General features: G+C 43.3%; 1 protein-coding gene across 2 annotated transcripts in view; it reads left to right on the forward strand.

Annotated features, from left to right (window-relative positions):
* Positions 1-19,915, forward strand: part of TUBGCP3 (tubulin gamma complex associated protein 3) — a 323,260-nt gene that overhangs the window by 221,783 nt on the left and 81,562 nt on the right. For both annotated transcript variants that reach the window (XM_033948055.1, XM_033948053.1), the window contains exon 15: positions 6,206-6,341. In XM_033948055.1, coding sequence (XP_033803946.1) covers positions 6,206-6,341 — 136 coding nt within the window. The remainder of the gene's footprint in view (positions 1-6,205; positions 6,342-19,915) is intronic.

Consider the following 19,915-nt stretch of genomic DNA (forward strand, 5'->3'; position numbering starts at 1 on the left):
ACAAAATTTTTCTTATTATGTTTGTAAATTTTTCTGTTTAAATTACCGGTAAGTAATCTCCCTTAATGTGGGCTTGATGGAAATTATTGGTTGTTTTTAGTATTACTACAATAGTAGTTTATTTCCTTTCTTTTTTCTGTTTATAAATTCCATTCTTGTACTTTTGTATAATGTATAATTTTGAAAATTACAATAAAAAAAAAAATCTATGCAAAAACAAAATGTTCAATTTGTATTCTTTCATTTTTACCAAAACTTCTGTCTTCACTCTATACATTAGTTCTTTGTCAATACTCTCTAGACCGGTACAGTTTTACTGATGGGTAATAGCTCATCATGACCAGCAGGTGGACACTAAGACCAGACTTTTGGTTATAGTACTTAATAGCTGTCCCTCCCTCTATCTAACAGTCTTTTCAGTCTCCAAGCAGGTGGATTATGGGGAGCTGTACCCGTTTCCCCTTGTTAGGGCTGTTGGAATTTGTTTATGGCTCCTGGTCTCTGTTCTGGTGCCGGACTGAGCTTGGAAGGGCCCTGTTTGGGGGTCCGTCTGACCTTGGGGGTGTCACACTAAAGGTCTGCACGGGAATGGGGTCGCGGGAATCCGGCGGGTCCCACGGGAATCCCCCCTAATCCACGGGACTCCCACAGGGACTACCGTCTGGCCCACGGGACTCCCATGGGGACCCCCCTCTAGCCAATGGGACTCCCACGGGGAATGGAAAGCTTTGGAAGCAGGGTTCTTCCATATAATATAATGGACACGTCAGCCGTAGTAAAAGAGGGGGTTTATAAGTTAATTACTTGAACAGAAAACAAAAAAAGGGTTCCACCAAAGAGATTCCACAAGGAAAACAACAGTGCAAACACAAAAGAAACTGTGGAATTGATGATCTTGTCAGAAGTAATTGCTGCTTTTTATGGGGACGGGCAGGGATGGAGGTAATTCCTTGCGGAGACGGGTGGGGACGGAGAGGATCCTGGCGGGGATGGGTGGGATTTCTATCCCCGTGCAACTCTCTATGTCACACCCGTTGGGTCTAGTGCTGGGACCCTCACCTCCCCATCCTTCCTCCACCTCCCCAAAATTTTGTAGAGGTGCCTCATCTGTAAGCCTTGCCACCAATACAGGCAAGGCATACAGCTTTGAGAGCCAGTGGAGTCTGTTTTGTTAAAAAAAAAAAAAAATCCTGAGGCAGTGCCGGTCTGAAGAATCTCTTCAGTGCTGAGTAATTGTACTTTTTGTTCTACAGTCTAGGTCACGTATTGCGCAATGAGTACATTCACCAGTAGAAAATGCTCACTGTGCTCCAGATACAAAGCACTCGTGGCTGACCTGTGTAAGCGCTGTGCAGGCCGCCGCAAAGGGGAAGCCTCATCGGCAATTGGTGCCGGCCTCTAGGCTTCTCCTTCACGAGTGCTTCGCGAACCGGCAGTTGACAGCGGGGATGCCTGGGATTCCTTCGCCATCCACGGAAGGATTTCCCCAGCCGCCGCTGGTCAGGGTAAAAATGATTCCCTTACCGCCGATGTTGCTGGAGGTTCCCTTTTTGCTGCTGCCAGCTTGCCTGCTTTAGCGGCTGGTACAGTTCCGGCTTCCCAGCTGCTACAGGCCTCGGAGGAGTTGTTTACTGCGGGAACCTATCCATTTTTGGCGGGAAGTACCTCCATTTTGTCTGCAGCCTCAGGTGACCTTCCCCCTGTGTTGGAAAGACAGGGGCAGGTTTCTAGTGGGCCCTCTGCTTTGCCAGTGGGTCCCATTGGGTCACCAGGGGGTTATTCCCTTGATTTTATTTTTGCCTTATGCAAGGCTTACTTTCAAGTGGCTGCGGGTCCTGCATCCGCCCTGGGGATCTGGGGGGGGGGTGTCCTTCTGTGTCCACTCCGGTTTAGTCCCCCTCAGCACCAGTCACGTCCCTCCTTCCTCGTCCAAGCGGCCTCGGGTGGCTTGGGATGAAGATTTTTTTTTCTGAGGAACAGTTTTCAATGGATGAAGACCTGGACCCTTGGAGAGACCTCCAGGATCTCTCGGGGAGACGGATTCTGGTAGTGGGCTCTCTGCGGCTCCATCTTCTGGTGAGGATGCGTCCGTGGTGCGCATTTTTCGGTGGGACAAGCTCCCAGAGCTGAATCTTCAAGTCTCCTCGGTGTTAAGTTTTGAGGAGGAGACGCAGGAGACCCCGCGTGTGGTGGACCCTCTGCTTAAACCACCTCTCAAACCGCCTCAAGTGGTTTGGGATCTCAATGCTGTTCTTGCTCAATTGATGAAACCTCCTTTCGAACCAATGGATTTGGTTCATCTTAAATATCTCACTTGGAAAGTGTTTTTTCCCATTGCTCTCACGTCTGCTTACAGGGTCAGTGAGCTACAAGCTGTAGTTGCAGACCCACCTTTCACAGTATTCCATCATGACAAGGTGGTCCTCTGTACTCATCCTAAATTCTTACCTAAAGTGGTTTCAGAATTTCATCTCAATCAATCCATTGTACTTCCAGTGTTTTTCCCAAAGCCTCATTCTCACCCTGGAGAATCAGCTCTTCATATTCTGGACTGTAAGCGTGCTTTGACTTTCTACTTGTAACGCGCTCAACCACATAGATCTGCACCTCAACTTTTTGTCTCTTTCAATCCAAACAAGTTGGGACATCTGATTTCCAAGCGCACCATCTCCAACTGGTTAGCTGCTTGCATCTCTTTCTGCTATGCTCAGGCTGGACTGCATCTACAGAGTCGAGTCACAGCCCACAAAGTCAGAGCCATGGCGGCATCAATGGCTTTTCTCAGATTGAGGAAATCTGCAAAGCTGCCATTTGGTCCTCAGTTTATACATTCACTTCTCATTATTGTCTGGATACTTTTTCCAGACGGGATGGCCATTTCAGCCAGGCAGTTTTACAAAATTTATTCTCCTGAATTGCCAATACTCCTACCATCCCTTTTTGGTTAGCTTGGAGGTCACTCACAACCCACTCACCTCCCCTGGTTGGCTTCTCTGCTAGCTATCTGAACTGAGGAGAGGTGCGCCCTGCACTGGGTGGGAAGGCACTCGTGCATGCGCTGTGCGGCAGTCGTAAACTTTCTATGGTTCTACAAGCAAGTCTGCTCGTGAAGCTGTCCGTATCCGGGCTCCGTGGATGACGTCACCCACATGTAAGAATATCTGTCTGCTGTCCCTGGATAACACCTGTTACGGTAAGTAACTGTGCTGTCTCAGCTATTGCTAAGCGGCATACTGTACCCCTAGAGGACGGTTCTGCCTTACAGGACTCTGAGGAGCGTAAGTTGGAGGCCCTTCTTTAGCAGAATTTTTATGTTTCTGCCTTAGGGGTCCAGGTGGTCATTTGTAGGGGTCTTGTGGCTCGGGCTGTGTTTCGGTGGGCTGAACGTGTCCTTGATTGTGAGTCTGATGATTGGTCCTTGGTGGATCAGGAGGTGGTGAACAATGAGATGGCTGCCTCTTATCTTTCGGATGCCTTGTATGACTTGTTGCGGACATGTGCCAAATTCATGTCTCTCAAGAGTGTCCATGCGTTGTACCTTGTGGATTCGTGCTTGGGCGGCTGATGCGATATCTAAGACTAAACAAACAAAATTTCCCTTTCGGGGGTCCTTTTTGTTTGGAGAGGATTTGGACAAGTTGGTTCAGACCTTGATGGACTCTAAAGTGCCCCATCTGCTTGAAGACCATGCTCGTCCGGCTGCTTTGGGTGGCACTCTCGGGGGCGTCTGCATGAGTTCCGCAGATATCGCTCTGGTTGAGGAGCTGCTTCCTTCCCACCCTCTTGGTCTTCCTTGGGTCATTGTTTTCAGCGCATGCAGTACTTTTTATTGGGAGGGGCATGATTCCTCTGCCAATCCCTCGGCCGTCTGGCCCACCCACTGACTCTTTGCCGGCGCCTCCCTTGGTTCTGGTGGGTACTCGGTTGCGAGATTTTTTTTTTTACCAGGGGTGACCACTTTTCTAGAAGTATTTCTAGTGCTTCTTAAGAAGATTCTATTCAGCACCTTAACTCTGCAGGCAAATTGCCTCTTTTCGTTTAGTTGGGTCTCTCAACTCTATAGTATCCCCTTATCTTCAGTTGATGCCACTGGCTCAGGAGTAATTTATTCGATTTCTTGGGGTAATGAATGTAAGAGTGTACAGACATTCAATGACATGGATTTGCTACTTTGGTTTTCCTGTCACCTTCTTAGGTACTCGTGTTTGATGTGACAGTTATGCTAGGAACCACATCTATCATGGCTCATTTCTCCGTTCCTTATTTTACTTGGGTCAAATGTATATATTTTGATTCCCAAGTTTTTAATGAGCTATTATTCAACTACTTTCCTTCTAGACCACAGGTGTCAAACTCAAGGCCTGCAGGCCACATCCGACCCACCTGGTCGTTTTATACGGCTCACGGTCTGATGCCCCCAGTGTTACCTTGTGGCTGGTTCCCTCCCCCTCTCAGCCATAGTGTGCACTGAGCCACGTGCAGTGGCTCCTCGCGCATCCCACACCTCATCTAGAAGCATTCCCTCTGACGTTGCGACGTCAGAGAGAAGGCTTCCGGTGCAGGCTTAACTTTTCCTTTTGGTGGGAGTCTTTATGTTTATGTTATAAATTTGAAAAAATGAATTCAGTTATATTAGATTGATGTATCTGGCTGATATATAACAAGAAAAAGTTTTTTACAAGGAAGAGAATACCACTGATTTATCCAAGGTGATACAGTTAGTTCACCCTTTATACCTTGTATCCAAAAAAGGTTTCAATGTCAGTCTTTAAACCCTCAGAGACGCCACCAGAAGATCACATTATCATATCTTCTGGCTTTACGCACCTAATCGTCATTGGGTCAATATATGGTGTGTATCAATTTCTAATTTGTTTTGTTGTTTTTTTTAAAACAATAAATAGTTTTAAAGAATATTTTGTATAAATTGAATACTTAGCTTAACTGGTGGTTGGTGGTTAGCAAGGGATTAATGAGCCTGGATACAAGGTATAAAGGGTGAACTAACTGTATCACTTCAGTTATATTAGGTCATTATAATTTTTTAAAATTAGTATGGGGCCCATTAACTAATTTTGTTAACTCCGAGTAGTTGTGTATTGTTTTTATTGTTTCCTTATTTGCACACACATCCAGGGAGGGAGGGAGGGGGGAATATATTGGGTATTCTTGTTGATTGGATATAATGAAAAGGAGGGGGAAATATGTTTTGTATTGATATTGATTAAATATAAGTGCTGTCTATGATAATTTGTTGTGTATAATTTAATTCACTTTTGAATGTGATGTGAAAATTAATAAAGAATTTTAAAAAAAATTATATACTGCTTAGAAAACTAAGCAGTTTACGGTCAACATGCAAAACTTTAAAAAAACAGTACATCTTATATCTATCAAAAGTATTATAGAGCATTAACATATTTACCGTAATCGTGTGTTATGGAGCTACATTACCTTTTTATTGTTTTTTTCTGTTCATAACTAATAACATTCAGATGGCAGTTTAGATTAGCCTTTGCAGTTGCAAAGAATATGGATATTTTTTTACCAGTGAACCTTTGAGCAAATGTTCAAAAGGGAACTATGTGATTAATTTATTTTTCAAAATAACTATTAAAAATATTGGAATAAAAAAAGAAAAATTCTGACAAGTATACAGGTCAAAAGTACTTGCAGAGTTTCTACCTAGAATTTGGGCAAAAATTGATGGCTGTTTGTTTCTAGACCTTATGCCTCCCTGATGTATCGTAGCTCCCGTCAATGAATGCTATGGAAAGTGGAGCCGACTTTTTAGATGGGCAGAATAGTTTATTGCTGGGCATATTTACCAGGTAAATGGCTTTAAAATGTTTCATACACATATTATTGCAAATGGCCTTTTTTGATATTTAAATATAAAATGAAATCCACTCTAAGGGCTCTTTTACGAAGGTGCGCTATGGGTTTTACCGCACGCACCGGATTAGCCAAAAATGCTCAAAGGGAGGCGGTAGTGGCACATGCTATTCCGCGCGTTAAGGCCCTAGCGCGCCTTTGTAAAAGTCTTAGAGGTGGATTAATATGTCCATCAACAACTCAATATCAAGTGTATATCATATATATTTTGGCAATTCTTTGATATGTTATATAATCAAACAGATTTCATGGATGTAAGTTTTACATTGTAGAGATATTGCCAAAAAAGAGTTTAATTCTTGTCTTCCAGGCCAGAGCTTGTTCGACCAGCTACCACATTGTATCAGCATAATCTAACTGGAATCCTTGAAACAGCTGTGAGAGCGACCAATGCACAGTTTGACAATCCTGAGATCCTCAAACGACTGGATGTCAGACTTCTAGAGGTATCTGAACTATTCCAGTTTTTGGACACGAGTTTCTTTTATTGCAGCTTAAATTAGCAATATTGTCTTTGTTCAGCAAGTCACTTCAGAAGTGACTTGACTTAAAGAATTTCATGGAAAGTTTGTTTCTTTTAGATTATTCAATATATCTCTAAAAGTTATATTCTGAAATATTCACAGCTTCTTGTATAATCCTACTTTATTCCGGGACCAGTGGGTTATTTCCCTCCACCCGCCAGGGTCTGTAGGAAGCCTCAGAACTTCAGAGGCTTCCCCCCCCCTTACATACCTCCTGTTTGAGCATGCTCACCAGTCTTTTCTTCCTACAAAGCCAGGCTGTAGGAGCTCATCTTTTCTGCTCATGTTTTATTTTGTGATCTTTCAGTATTTGTTCATGGTTTTCCCCCTCGTGATGTGGAGGTTTCTCTGCGGGAACATCCTTGACTACGGGAGATTGCAGACTGTTGAAGAACATCTGCTTCTGGGGGGGGGGGTTCCCTGCTCAGCAGTAAGCCCCCCTGGACAGCCTGCCCGGGGCTCCAGGACCTTTCCCTTGGGAGCTAGCTCACTCCAGGTTCGTTCGCTGGTGGGCGTAGCGCAGGCTGAGACTGTTCCATGGAGGCGCGACTGGAATCTGAGCCAGATTGCATCCCTCTGCCAGGCGTTTGCGCGGCAGGTCCATGGGTGGCGGAGGTCTCCGGCTGTGGTGATCAGGCTGGTGGGGCAGTCAGAAGATTTGAAATTCAGATTTCCAATTCACTGAGGCAAAGGATTTCCCTGCAAGCTGTTCAGCTGCATAGAGTTTCTCTCATTCAGCACAGTGAGTAAAAGATTTCAGTTTCTCCTGTGAGCACATGGTTATGTGAGAGCAAGCTAACAGCTTGAATCAGAGATTTTGGGGTGGGGGGGCGGTGTCTTTAAAAAAGGGTTTTATTAGGTGGTTTCCCTACATGTCATATGCCCCCCCCCCCACCCCTAAAATCCTAAAATCTTTGTTTTTTGAGGATTCTCTGTGGTTTTCCGGGGCCATTTTTTAATCAAACAGGGCCTCAGTGGCCATTTTGGAGTTTTCCAGATTTGATTTCAAAGTTATTTTTCATACTTGCCAGCTTCATTTTTGAAAGAAAACCACATAGTTGACCTTCCCAGGGCAAGATTGAATGGATTCATGCCTTATTTGTGGTGAATGGCTGTCAGGTGCATAGCCATGTTCAATGTGCACTTCGGCCCGCGAGGGGGGTGGGATTTGCTCAAATGCGGTACATTTGACCTCCTGGGAAGATCTTCAAGCTCTTTATGCCCCGACTCCCGCAAAATTAGTGTCAGGGGGCCCTGGGTAATGCGCTGGCAGCATTTTGGTGAACCGTAAGCGAAAAACCTCAAATCTGAGGTGCAGAAGTTGGCACTCGTCGCAAAGGATAGTTTTCCCCCAGAATTTGTGCACATGCTTTATCAGGCATACTTAGTTAAAAAAGTTTCTGCTTGTATCTCTTCTACCGGCTTCTGTGCTGGTTACAGGGACCCCTGCTCCAAGGGACCAGGATCTTTTTTTTCTTATCTTGTGAGTGTACCAGCCCACAGTTGTGCTAGATACTTTTTCCATTCCTCTGCTTTCATGAGCAGCTGTTTCAGCCATGGACATGGCGAATTTGGTAGATCTCCAGGATCCAGGCCGGTACGGAGCCTGTGATTTGAGGGAGGACCCCACTGTGCGCAGGTTCTTCAAACTCGCATACCTTGTGGATTTAATCTCTGATTCCCTGCAGGAATTGAAGCTACAGATGGAACAGCCAGTCTTTGCTGAATGTTCCCTTATGAGTGACCAGAGGCCACAATATGCCTCTTTTCCTGATCATCCTGATGTTGTCTGGATTTTTCAGATATCTGGGAGACTTCTGAGGGTCCCTTGAAATGTGCTCAAGCCATAGCATGGCTTTATCCCATAGTGGATGGCTTTAGCAAGAGCTTTACTTCTCCAAAGGTGGATTCTTCGGTGATGTATATCTCTTTCTAACAATTGGGGGTGTGTGGTCCTGAAGGATGTCCAGGACCAAGGCGTGGATTTTATCCTTAAGTGTCTGTTTGATTCGGCCGCAGCTGCGGTCAAAGCAGAGATGGTCTCCTTTTTCGTAGCTCGGGCATGCCACTCCAAGCTGCGTCTTGATCCTGACACTGCCCTGGATGATGGTGGTGCGTAACAGTCTAGCGTCCTTTCTGCCAGGGTCTTTTGCTCCAGGTCTCGAACTGGGTGATCTTATTGACAGATGCAAGTCTCAAAGATGGGGAGCAGTGTGCATGTCTGTCCCTGTTCAGGGTCGGTGGGCGCCCTCACAGCGCAAGTGGCCAATCAATTGCCTGGAACTGCGAGCAATTCAGCTGGTCCTTCTCCGAGAATCGTCTCCGTCATCGTTTGTGGCTTACGTTAATCTTGGAGGCTCAGCTGCTCTTTTGGTGGGCGGAGAGACATCTCATGGCGCTGTCTGTGTCACACGTGGCAGGAGTGGACAACCTCCAAGCATACTTTCTCAGTTGTCAGACACTGGACCCTGGAGAGTGGTCACTCTCTTGAAGAGCATTCGTTTGCATAGTGGATCATTGGGGGTGTCCCACTTTCAACCTCATGGTGACAGCAGCCAACAAGAAAGCCTATCATTTCTTCAGTCGTCAACGAGAGGCCGGAAGCAAAATCCTGGACGCTCTGGTTCAGCCCTGGCCCCAGGAGGGCTTCTTTATGTCTTCCCTCTGTGGCCCATGATAGGGCATCTGTTGAGGTGCACAGCGGCCCACGAGGGTCTGGTGATTCTAGTGGCACCCGATTAGCCAAAGCAGTCATAGTATGCCGACATGGTTTGGAACCAGCAGGTCCAATTGCGATGCAAGATCTGGACTGCTTTGGTCTTATGGCATGGCTCTTGAGCGCGCGGCTTTGACTAGTCGGGTCTATTCTTCAGTGGTGACTGCCACATTGCTTCACAGCAAGTGGACATTCACAGTGGCGGCCTATACGAAGGCTTGGAAGTGTTAACCTGGTCTGGTGCACTCTTAGGCCGGTGGACCCTTCTTTTCCATTGATTCCTAGGATCCTGCAGTTTCTGCAAGATGGCCTGAAGAAAGATCTAGTAGTAGCTTTGCTCTAGGTATACATTGCTGGGCTTTGTTCAAGCCAGGCTGCAAGACTTGAATAGCGGGCCAAAAGAATTGCCAGAATTGATTCTCTCTCCTACATGATTGGGCTAGAGACTCCGTTCTGTGAATTCAAATAACAGATATGAGAAAAGCCATAATAAGCAAATAGGTTTTATTAATAGTTCTCCTATTTTATTAATAGTTCTCCTATGTATTGGGGAGAGCCAATACATGCTATCACAATTTCAGTGCTCTCCAAAGGGAAGAAAGCAAGGACAAACAGATTTATACCCTATGTGACATCATTTATAGTAATTATCATGCTTAAGAATACAATGGCACAGTTGATCACATGACTTCCTTACAAGAACCCCTTACGTCAATTTTACATTTAAATCCTTAATTTAATGTTAATTCCATTCTAATGCTAAGTTTTTAAATCCAGCAGGTGGCAGTGTTTCACTTTTTCTCCATACAACTTCTAAATCACTTTTGATCTCTGACCTTTTAAGACACCAATCATGTCAGTAAAAGGCCTGCATCCTGCAGACACATACATCCTAACTTCTGTATGACCTCCCAATTAGCATTGTATGTTCTAATCTATAAGGAACAGATTCTTTCTGTAAAACCCCCAAGTTTCCTGTTCCTCTGAGAACCTTATGAACAATGGTACATAAATTTGCCTATGTCTTAAAAGTCACAAAGTCAACTTCTGAACTTCCTTAGCACAACTAAAGTGCAAATACAGCAATTTAAACTTTTCAATCTGTGATTACAATGCCTCAGACTTTTTCACTGGATCTCTCATCTGAGTTCCCAAATTTTAATATATAATCACTTAGTTTTAATTTATTCACAAACTCAGTTTTCATATCATCTGTGACACTTATCACACCTGTAAATTTCAGGAAATCTTCAACAGCTTTTGTGGGCTCAATAGCAGTCAATCCAGATGTGGTTCGTTTTCTATGGGGAGCCTTGCAGCTCAGGCCTCTCTTGCACTCTCCCTGTCCAAATTGGAACCTTAATCTGGTTCTTCGTTCTCTTGCTTACCCTCAGTATGTGCCTCTAGGGCAGGTGCCTCTGATGGATCTCATGCTAAAGACAGTCTTCCTGGTGGCTGTTTTCTCAGCCCGCAGGGTTTCGGAGCTGCAGGCCCTCTCCTGCAGGGTTCCTTTTCTGCGGATTCCGTATTCCGTGGTGATGCTGCATACTATTCCTTCCTTTCTTCCGAAAGTAGTTTCCACTTTCCATGTGAATCAAGAAGTCCGGCTTCCTGCTTTTGCTTCCTCTGGTTCGTGGGAACAGAACTGGATTTTGCGGTCCTTGGATGTGCGCAGAAGTTTATTTCAATATCTGGAGGTCACCAACGAGTTTCGCTTCTCTGACCATCTGTTTGTCTTGGCAGGTCTTGCCTGCAGAGGGAAGCCAGCTTCTATGGCTATAACCCTATTTGTCATGTCTGTCTGTCCAAGTTACACTGTAAGCTCTTCTCAGCAGGGACCATCCATTAAAAGTCAGTATGTACAGCGCTGAGTATGCCTTTTAACGCTATATAAGTGATAAATAGTAGTAGGTCCTGATCGTTGGGATATTCGCTGTGCCCTCTGTCTCCATATGCAAAAGAGAACAATGAAAATCTGACAATTCCAGTGTAAAAAAATGTTTTGTTTGACATTTATTTATTTACTTCGATTTCTATCCTGTTCTCCCGGGAGTTCAGAACAGGACACTCACAATACATTTCAAAGACATTTCGAGGTCATAGGCACATAGATGATTGCAGAATGATATTCACAGTAGATTAAAGGAAGTCACAGTAAATTAAGAAAAGGCTGGTTGCAAAACAAGGTGATCATTGGAAGAAGGGAATATGGAGGAGTCTGATTGTTGGTGGCAGCTCAGTTGAAGAGGAAGGTCTTCACTGCTTTTTGGAAGGCCATTATTGAGCATGGTAGGAGATTTGAGACCTGACACACAGGCTACACCAGAACCGACATCGGTATTGACACTGCTTGTACCAACACCAAGTAGATAGCATTGACCATCTGCCTTCAGAGATAGGGCTCAACATCATCTTCCTCCATGTCTCATTCATTTGGGGAGACATCATGTAAGAAAGTTAAGAAGCATAAATATTCCTTCCCTTCTACGCCTGGCATAGTGTCATCCCAGAAGTCCTCCTCAATGCATAGTAAGCATTGACACACTGTGGACCACTCTCCATCACTGCAGATCATGACTCCTCCCAAGCATGCCTTGACATCAAGGTCTCCAGTGCTCATACAGCAATCACCGCAGACTGTTTCCATAACAATGTCTCTTATGGTGCAGATGCCAACTCTCCAGGAGGAGATCCAGACTATGCTCCAACAAGAGCTTTTGGGGCTACACAGACTTTAAAGGCATCTATGCCTTCCTCAGCCCAGCCTGATGATACACTGAGGTGTCGATTGAGGACAAGGACACGCACTCCTTGATGTTGAGCATCAGGGTCAGCATGGACCCATTCAGTGCATGTGTCGCCATCAGCAGAGGAACTCTCTCCTGGGTTAGATTATCGACCTATAGCTCACCACATAGTTGGTGCTCTTCTCGATGTTCACTCCCTAATTCACCTAAAAGGGAATATTTTCACTAGTTTAATTCAGATATGTCCAGCAGCAGAATCTTATGGTATACCCTTGCTCCGGGAGATTGAATAATGAGATTGAATGGCTAGCGTTTTTGTGATCACAGATTTTGGCAGCTCATCATTGGCAGCTGTCATCATTCTATACCTCATCACATTGTTTACGCCGTTATGTATTTCAGCTTTTAAAATGCCTTGATGGCTTTTTTCGCCAGTTAAAGCTTGTTGAGTGGTAAGAAGATACATAGTCTGAAGCCTAAATGACAGATACCTACTGTATACTGCCAGTTAAGAGTTTAAGAGTTCTGTTCGTTTAGTTTTGATCGACTCATACAAATTTTGTCTCTATTTGCAGCAGACCCAGTGAAAGAACTGAAATAACTTTACTATCTTTTCATGCATAGCACAAGAAATACGCATATAGTACACACACTTAACCTGCTTTTTTCGGTTCCTTGAAAAAGATTCTGAAATGTTGTCCGTATCGGGACTCTGGCTCCACTCTGCAGCTTGAGTTCTCGAGCAATGTTCTGGGCGTCATCATTGATTCCACATTGTCCTTCAACGACCACCTCCAATCCTTGGTAAAAAAATGCTTTTTCAGCCTTCATATGCTGAGGAAAGTTAGATCCTGCTTCCATCAAAACCATTTTACCCTCCTTGTCCAATCCATCATCCTTTCCAGATTAGACTACTGCAACTGTATCTACTTAAGCCTAACTAAGAAAAACTTTCAGAGATTTCAGCGGATTCAGAATGCCGCAGCCAAGCTCATCTTCGCTAAAAGTAAATTTGATCATGTCTCTTCGCTCCTGTCCAAACTTCATTGGCTTCCGATAATCGCCGGGGTCCACTTTAAATGCGCCTGTCTAGCTTTCAAGATCCTACATGGTATCATCCCTCCCTTTATCCCTCTTTCTTGGAATTCTTCAAACCCTAATACCACCAGACCCTCCTACAAATTAAAACTATCCTTCCCCTCGCTAAAAGGCATTTCCCATACAGGAAAGCTAGGGACCTCCCTCCCCTTCAAAATCACTGAGCTCTGGAACAACCTTACCTCCCCTCTTCAGAACTTGAGCTCTCTCCAAGTTTTCCGCAAACATCTGAAAACCTGGCTTTTCTCAAAAATGTAAGTCTCTCTCCAACTTTGGTATCCCAAGTCCTCATAAACTCTTCTTATCTGGCATCCCAAATCCTCTAATTATTCTTCATGCTTCGACCCCTAACCCGTTATTGTAGTTCCTTCCTATTTCATCTCGTGTAAACCGTGCCGAGCTCTACGAACGTGGAGAAGATGCGGTATACAAACCTAAGGATTAGATTAGATTAGACCTATGAATGCATTGACTCAAGCAATAGCGATAAGTATTTATTAGTCATCATTTAGACATTTTGGTGGTTGAAAACACAAATTAGCATATTTCTAACACATATGCAATGATTGGGTGGTGGGTCTTGCTATAAAGTATTTTGATCCTTAGTGGGGCTACACAGTACTGAGCATATCTATATAATAAAACCGTAGGCGGCGCATGCGCATTCTTATCGGCGTGCTTCCATGATCCGTATGTCCGTGGCCGCCAAGAGTGCAGCATGCCCCGCGCTTACTACGGCCCCACGTGCAGCTGAGTTCGGCACGGCGGTTTCCCCAGATAGGGGAAGTCGAACAACTCACTCCCGACGTGCAGCTGAGTTCGGCACGGCGGTTTCCCCAAATAGGGGAAGTCGAAAAACTCACTCCCGGCTCTCCTCGGCACGGCAGTTTCCCCAGATAGGGGAAGCCGAACAGCTCACTCCCGCCTCATGGTCCTGCCGCCGCTCCTGTTCACAGCGGCCTGTAGGACCAACGACTCCCCCCCCATCCTCCCGCAACAGCCGCTACCGCTCCTGTTCAAAGCGGCCTGCTGAGGTTCGCGGCCGGCTGTAGCGAACCTCTCAGGCTGCTCTCCACATGGTAGCACGTTCCCTCTGACGCGATTGCGTCAGAGGGAACATGCTACCGAGTTGGAGAGCGGCCTGCGAGGTTCGTTACAGCCGGCCGCGAACCTCAGCAGGCCGCTTTGAACAGGAGCGGTTGTGGGAAGGGGGGGGGAGTTTTAACAGGATTAGAATTTTAACAGGAGGAGTCGCCGAAAAAAACCTTCAGCAGCAGCAGGCCAGCACGCGGGAAGGGAAGGGGGAGGGGCTGAACGGAGCAGGGCAGCTCACGGTAAGAGAAGGGAATGGGGGGTGGGGGAAAATACTTCTACTACTCAGCAGGGACCTGGAGGGGAAGGGAAATACCGCTGCTGCTTATGCAAAGGAAAGTGGTGGTGGGGGAAGAGAAGGGAATGGGGGGTGGGTGGGGGGGAAATGCTGCTACTACTTCACAGGGATCTGGAGGGGAAGGGAAATACCGCTGCTGCTTCTGCAAAGGAAAGTGGGGTGGGCGGGGGGGGGGAGACACAGAAAGAAATACAGACAGACAAAGGAGGCTAGGGAGAGAGACAGACAGAAAGAAAGACAGACAGGGGACCAAAGAGAGACAGACAGACAGACAAAGGGTGCCAGGGAGAGAGAGAGAAAAATTGCAGGAGGGAGAGAGACAGAAAGAAAGGAAGAAAGAGACAGGAGCAGGGAGAGAGACATAAATAAAGAAAGACAGCCAGCCATATATTCTAGCACCCGTTAATGTAACGGGCTTAAATACTAGTGTTAATATAATATCTATTATTAAGTGATAACAGTTTTTCAAAAAGAATACAGAAAGTTCAATAGAGGTAGTTTTTGTATACATATAACTGGTACGCAAAAACACAAACCAGGTAACAGTAGACAAAGTTGAAAAACCCGTTAGAATTTAAATCTGTGTGCGACTGTTTTAAATGGATCAGGTTGAGAAACCTTTGAAATACAAATCTATGTAGTCTAAGGAAACCATGTTTACCATCTAAATTGTTTGTACATAATTAAGTAATATAACAGTTTTACATTTTTATGCCAGCGTGCATTATAAGAACATAAGAATTGCCACTGCTGGGTCAGACCAGTGGTCCATTGTGCCCAGCAGTCCGCTCACATGGTGGACCTTAGATCAAAGATGTAGTAGAGTGATATTTCTCCATTATTAATATGATAGAATTAAATAATAAAATGAAACTTAAAATGATCTAATAACATCTTTTTAAAAAAAAGATTATTTGGTGTTGTTACCTATAATGGAATAAATACATTTCCATAAATATGTGTAAAAAGCAACTTATTTGTAAACAGAAATATATTCCTTCATTTTATTTTTTAGTATATTAATCACAGGTGTATTCTTCTAGAATAGGATGCAATTTAAAGATTTTCAAAGGAAAGTTCTAACACCAGTTTACTAAATCATCGAGGTGTGTTCATGGTTAAAATCCAAAGTTTCTTTGCAGGTCTCTTGATATAATCTATTGTAAGGTTTCAACAGTGATGTGTAATATGTAAAGAAATTTATTTTGCATAAAAAGGTTTGTGCAACTAAGTGGGGTATTTGGGTCATGTAATTCCTAATTGTATACCCGTTCTATATTACTTAAAATGGGACTTTCATACCTGAACTTGGAGCTCTTTAGCCAGTTAAGCTTTCTGGTTATCTATAATGAATTTGTTTGATATAAGAACATAAAATAGCCTTACTGGATCATACCAATGGTCCATCTAGCCCAGTTTCTTGTCTTCACAGAGGCCAATCCAAGTCACAAGTACCTTGCAAAAACTCAAATAGTAGCAGCATTCCTTGCCACTGATCCAGGGCAAGTGGTGGCTTCTCCCATGTCTGTCTCAACAGCAGTTTATTGACTTTTCCTCCAGGAACTTATCCAAACCTTTTTAAAAACCAGCTACATTAACCACTCTTACCAGATCCTCTGGGAACGCATTCCAGACCTTAACTTTTCTCTGAGTGAAAAAATATTTCCTCCTATTGATTTTAAAGTATTACTCTGTAACTTCACCAAATGTCCTCTAATATTTGTAAATCTCGATGTAGTAAAAAATCGATCCACTTGTACCTGCTCTACACCACTCAGGATTTTGTAGACTTCAATCATAGCTCCCCTTAGCTCTCTTTTCCAAGCTGAAGAGCCCTAACCTCTTTAGTCTTTTCTCATATGAGAGGAGTTCAATCCTCTTTATCATTTTGGTCACTCTTATTTGAACCTTTTTTACTGCCGCTATCTTTTTTGAGATAAGGAGACCAAAACTGAATGCAATACTCAAAGTGAGGTTGCACTGTTGAGTGATACAAAGGCATTATAACATTCTTAGTTTTGTCTACCATCCCTTTTTAAAATAATTCCTAGCATCTTGTTTGCTTTCTTGGCCGCTGCTGCATATTGGGCGGAAGGTTTCAGCGTATTGTCCACAATGACACCCAGATCTTTTTCTGGAGCGCTGATGCCCAAGGTGGACCCCGAGCATCTGATAGTGATTTGTGTTATTCTTACCAATGTGCACTACTTCGCATTTATCCACATTAAATTTCATCTGCCATTTGGACGCCCAGTCTTCCAATTTCCTAAGGTATTCCTGCAGCTTTTTACAGTCTGCATGTGTTTTAACAACTTTGAACAGTTTAGTGTCATCTGCAAATCACCTCACTCGTAGTTCCAATCTCCAGATCATTTATAAATAAGTTAAATAGCACTGGTCCCAGCACAGATCCCTGCGGCATACCACTATTTATCTTCCTTCATTGAGAAAAATGGCCATTTAACCCTACTTTTTGTTTTCTGTCTGATAACCAATTCTTAATCCACAATTGAACATTGCCTCTTATCCCATGATTCTTTAGTTTTCTCAGGAGCCTCTCATGAGGAACTTTATAAAAAGCTTTCTGGAAATCTAGATACACTTCATCAACCAGCTCGCCTTTATCCACATGTTTATTCACACCTTCAAAGATGTCAAGCAAATTGGTGAGGCAAGACCTCCCTCAGCTGAACCCATGCTGACTCTGTCTCATTAAATCATGGTTGTCTTCATGTTTCACAATTTTATTTTTTAGAATTGTTTCCACTATTTTGCCCTGCTCTATGGTTAGGCTTACCAGTCTGTAATTCCTTGGATCTCCCCTGAAACCCTTTTAAAAAATTGGCTTAACATTGGCCAATTCCAGTCTTCAGGTACTATAGACAATTTTAGCGACAGGTTACAGATCACTAACAACAGATCAGCAATTTCATGTTTGAGTTCTTTCAACACCCGGTCCAGGTGATTTTGCACTCTTTAACCTTTCAATTTGTCTTAGTATGTCTTCCAGGTTCACCAAGATTTCTTTCAATTCCTCTACCTCATCACCCTTGAAAACCATTTCTGGTTCTGGATGATTTATTGCATCTTCTGTAAAGACCAAAGCAAAAAATTAATTTAGTCTCTCCGCTACAGCCTTATCCTCCCTGAGCGCACCTTTTCTCCTTGATTATCCAACAGTCTCACGGATTCCCTCACAAGTTTTCTGCTTTTGATATACCTTAAAAAATTGTTACTATGAGTTTTTGCCTCTTTAGCAAGTTCTTCATATTCTTGTTTAGCTTTCATCATCAATGTTTTGCATCTAACTTGCCATCTTTAAAAGATGCTTTCTTGGCTGTAATAGTCTCTTTCACTTCACATTTTAACCATGCCGGGTCTCATTTTCTCATCTTTCCACCTTTTTTAATACATGGAATACATCTGGTCTGGGCTGCCACGATGGTATTTTTAAACAACATCCATGCCTGGTTTATACTTCTGAGCTTTGCCACAGATCCTTTTAGCTTCTTTTTAACCATTTTCCTCATTTTATCGTAGTTGCTTTTGAGAAAATTAAATGTTGTTACATTAACAAATTAGTTTCCAGTGGGTTTCCAGTGAATGCAAATTAATCTCATGCATATTCATGTGGATTTTGAGAAAACATGACTAGCTGTATGCTTCCCCAGGACAGGTTTGGGAATACCTTGATTTACAATGGTTTTGAATTTGAAAATTTGATAATACATTTTTAAAAGATGTTGAATGTTTACGATATTGTGAATGTTGCACTTAATTTTTCAGTACACTTTTATTTGGATCTTGTTCTTATGTCCTTCCACCCTACCCCTTCACCCCAATCTAGATTTCTAGGATGTAACCTGGTACTACAGGATTAAATATTTGGTCTTGCAATATTTCGTTCTGCTTATCTTATAAACTATAGTAAATGAAAAGACAAGTTTCAAGTAATAAAAATAAAAGGGGATTACATGTTATAAAATAATCAACAAAAGTAACTTAATTACAAAGACAAAATAGTCAAACGAGATACAAAAGGGAGAAGGGTGTGAACTACAATGAAGTCAAGAAAAGAGAACGAGAAAGGATAAAACAGCAGTGACTTTGTAAGGTTTATGACCATCCTCATTTTTTTCTCCTTGCCACATGGTCTTGCTCTGCTGTTTCCTTTTAGCTCCTATTGCTTTGTGCCCTCTTACAGGATGTGTTTCTGGGATCTTCCATCTTAGGCTTACCACAGTTTGGCATTTGGGCTTGTTTGTTTTGAAAGTTTTTAAGAAAAACAAAAGAATAGCCATATTGGATCAGACCAATGGTCCATCTAGCCTAGTATCCTGTTTCTACAGTGGCCAAGCCAGGACATAAGTACCTTGCAAAACACACATATAGTAACAACATTTCATGCTACCGATCCCAGAGCAAGCAGTTGTTTCCCCTATGTCTTTCTTAATAGCAGACTATGGACTTTTCCTCCAAGAACTTGTCCAAACCTTTTTTAAAACCAGCTATGTTAACCACTGTTACCACATCCTCTGGCAACGTGTTCCAGAGCTTAACTATTCTCTGAAAAAAATATTTCCTCCTGTTGGTTTTAAAAGTATTCCCCTGTAACTTTTGAATGTCCCCCCCCACCCCCACCCCAGTCTTTGTAATTTTTGATGGAGTAAAAAAATAAATCCACTTGTAACTGTTCTATACCTCTCAGGATTTTGCAAACGTCAATCATATCTCCCTTCAGCAATCTCTTTTCCAAGATGAAGAGCTTTAACTTCTTTAGTCTTTCCTCATACAAGAGGAGTTCCATCCCCTTTATCATTTTTAGTCGCTCTTCTTTGAACTTTTTCTAACTCCACTTTATCTTTTTTTAAGATATGGTGACCAGAAGTGAATACAGTACTCAAGGTGAGGTCGCACCATAGAGCGATACAAAGACACTATTTACCATCCCTAATTCCTGGCATCTTGTTTGCTTTTTTTGGCCGCTGCCGCACATGGGGCACCTAGATCTTTTTCTTGGGCACTGACCCCTAAGGTGGACCCCAACTTCTGGTATTTATGATTTGGGTTATTCTTCCCTCTCAAAGCACTTCTATGTTCAGCTGATAGTTGACTACTAAAGTCAACAGAAAGGCTGCTGTAAGAACTTTAGTTTTTATATGCATACTCTATGGCTATTGGGTTGCTGTCCGTTGCAAAATTATGTTTGGTAGTTGTGACCCAAGTGTGTTGCATCCATTATTGCATTAGGACTGTGAGCGGAGCAGCTGTTTGTGCTAGGAATCTCCATTGGTAAAAATAATCTAAGTAAGTAATGCAGTTTCATGTCATCCAATAGGATTGTGTTTGGGATGATGGTAGTGCAGCTATAGATGTAAGTTAACAAACTTTCACTTCTGTGCTCTCCAGAACTTAAATATGAAGGGAGAGTGTAGAAATTTTTGCTCCTGTACAACTGTGTCATAGTGAATTGATACAGATATGTCTCCAGAGACATGAAAGAACTTCTCTAATTTATTTATTAGAAGTATTGGTTAGAGTTGGG

This window comes from Geotrypetes seraphini, chromosome 6 (assembly GCF_902459505.1).
Source record: "Geotrypetes seraphini chromosome 6, aGeoSer1.1, whole genome shotgun sequence".
Classification (NCBI taxonomy): Eukaryota; Metazoa; Chordata; class Amphibia; order Gymnophiona; family Dermophiidae; genus Geotrypetes; species Geotrypetes seraphini.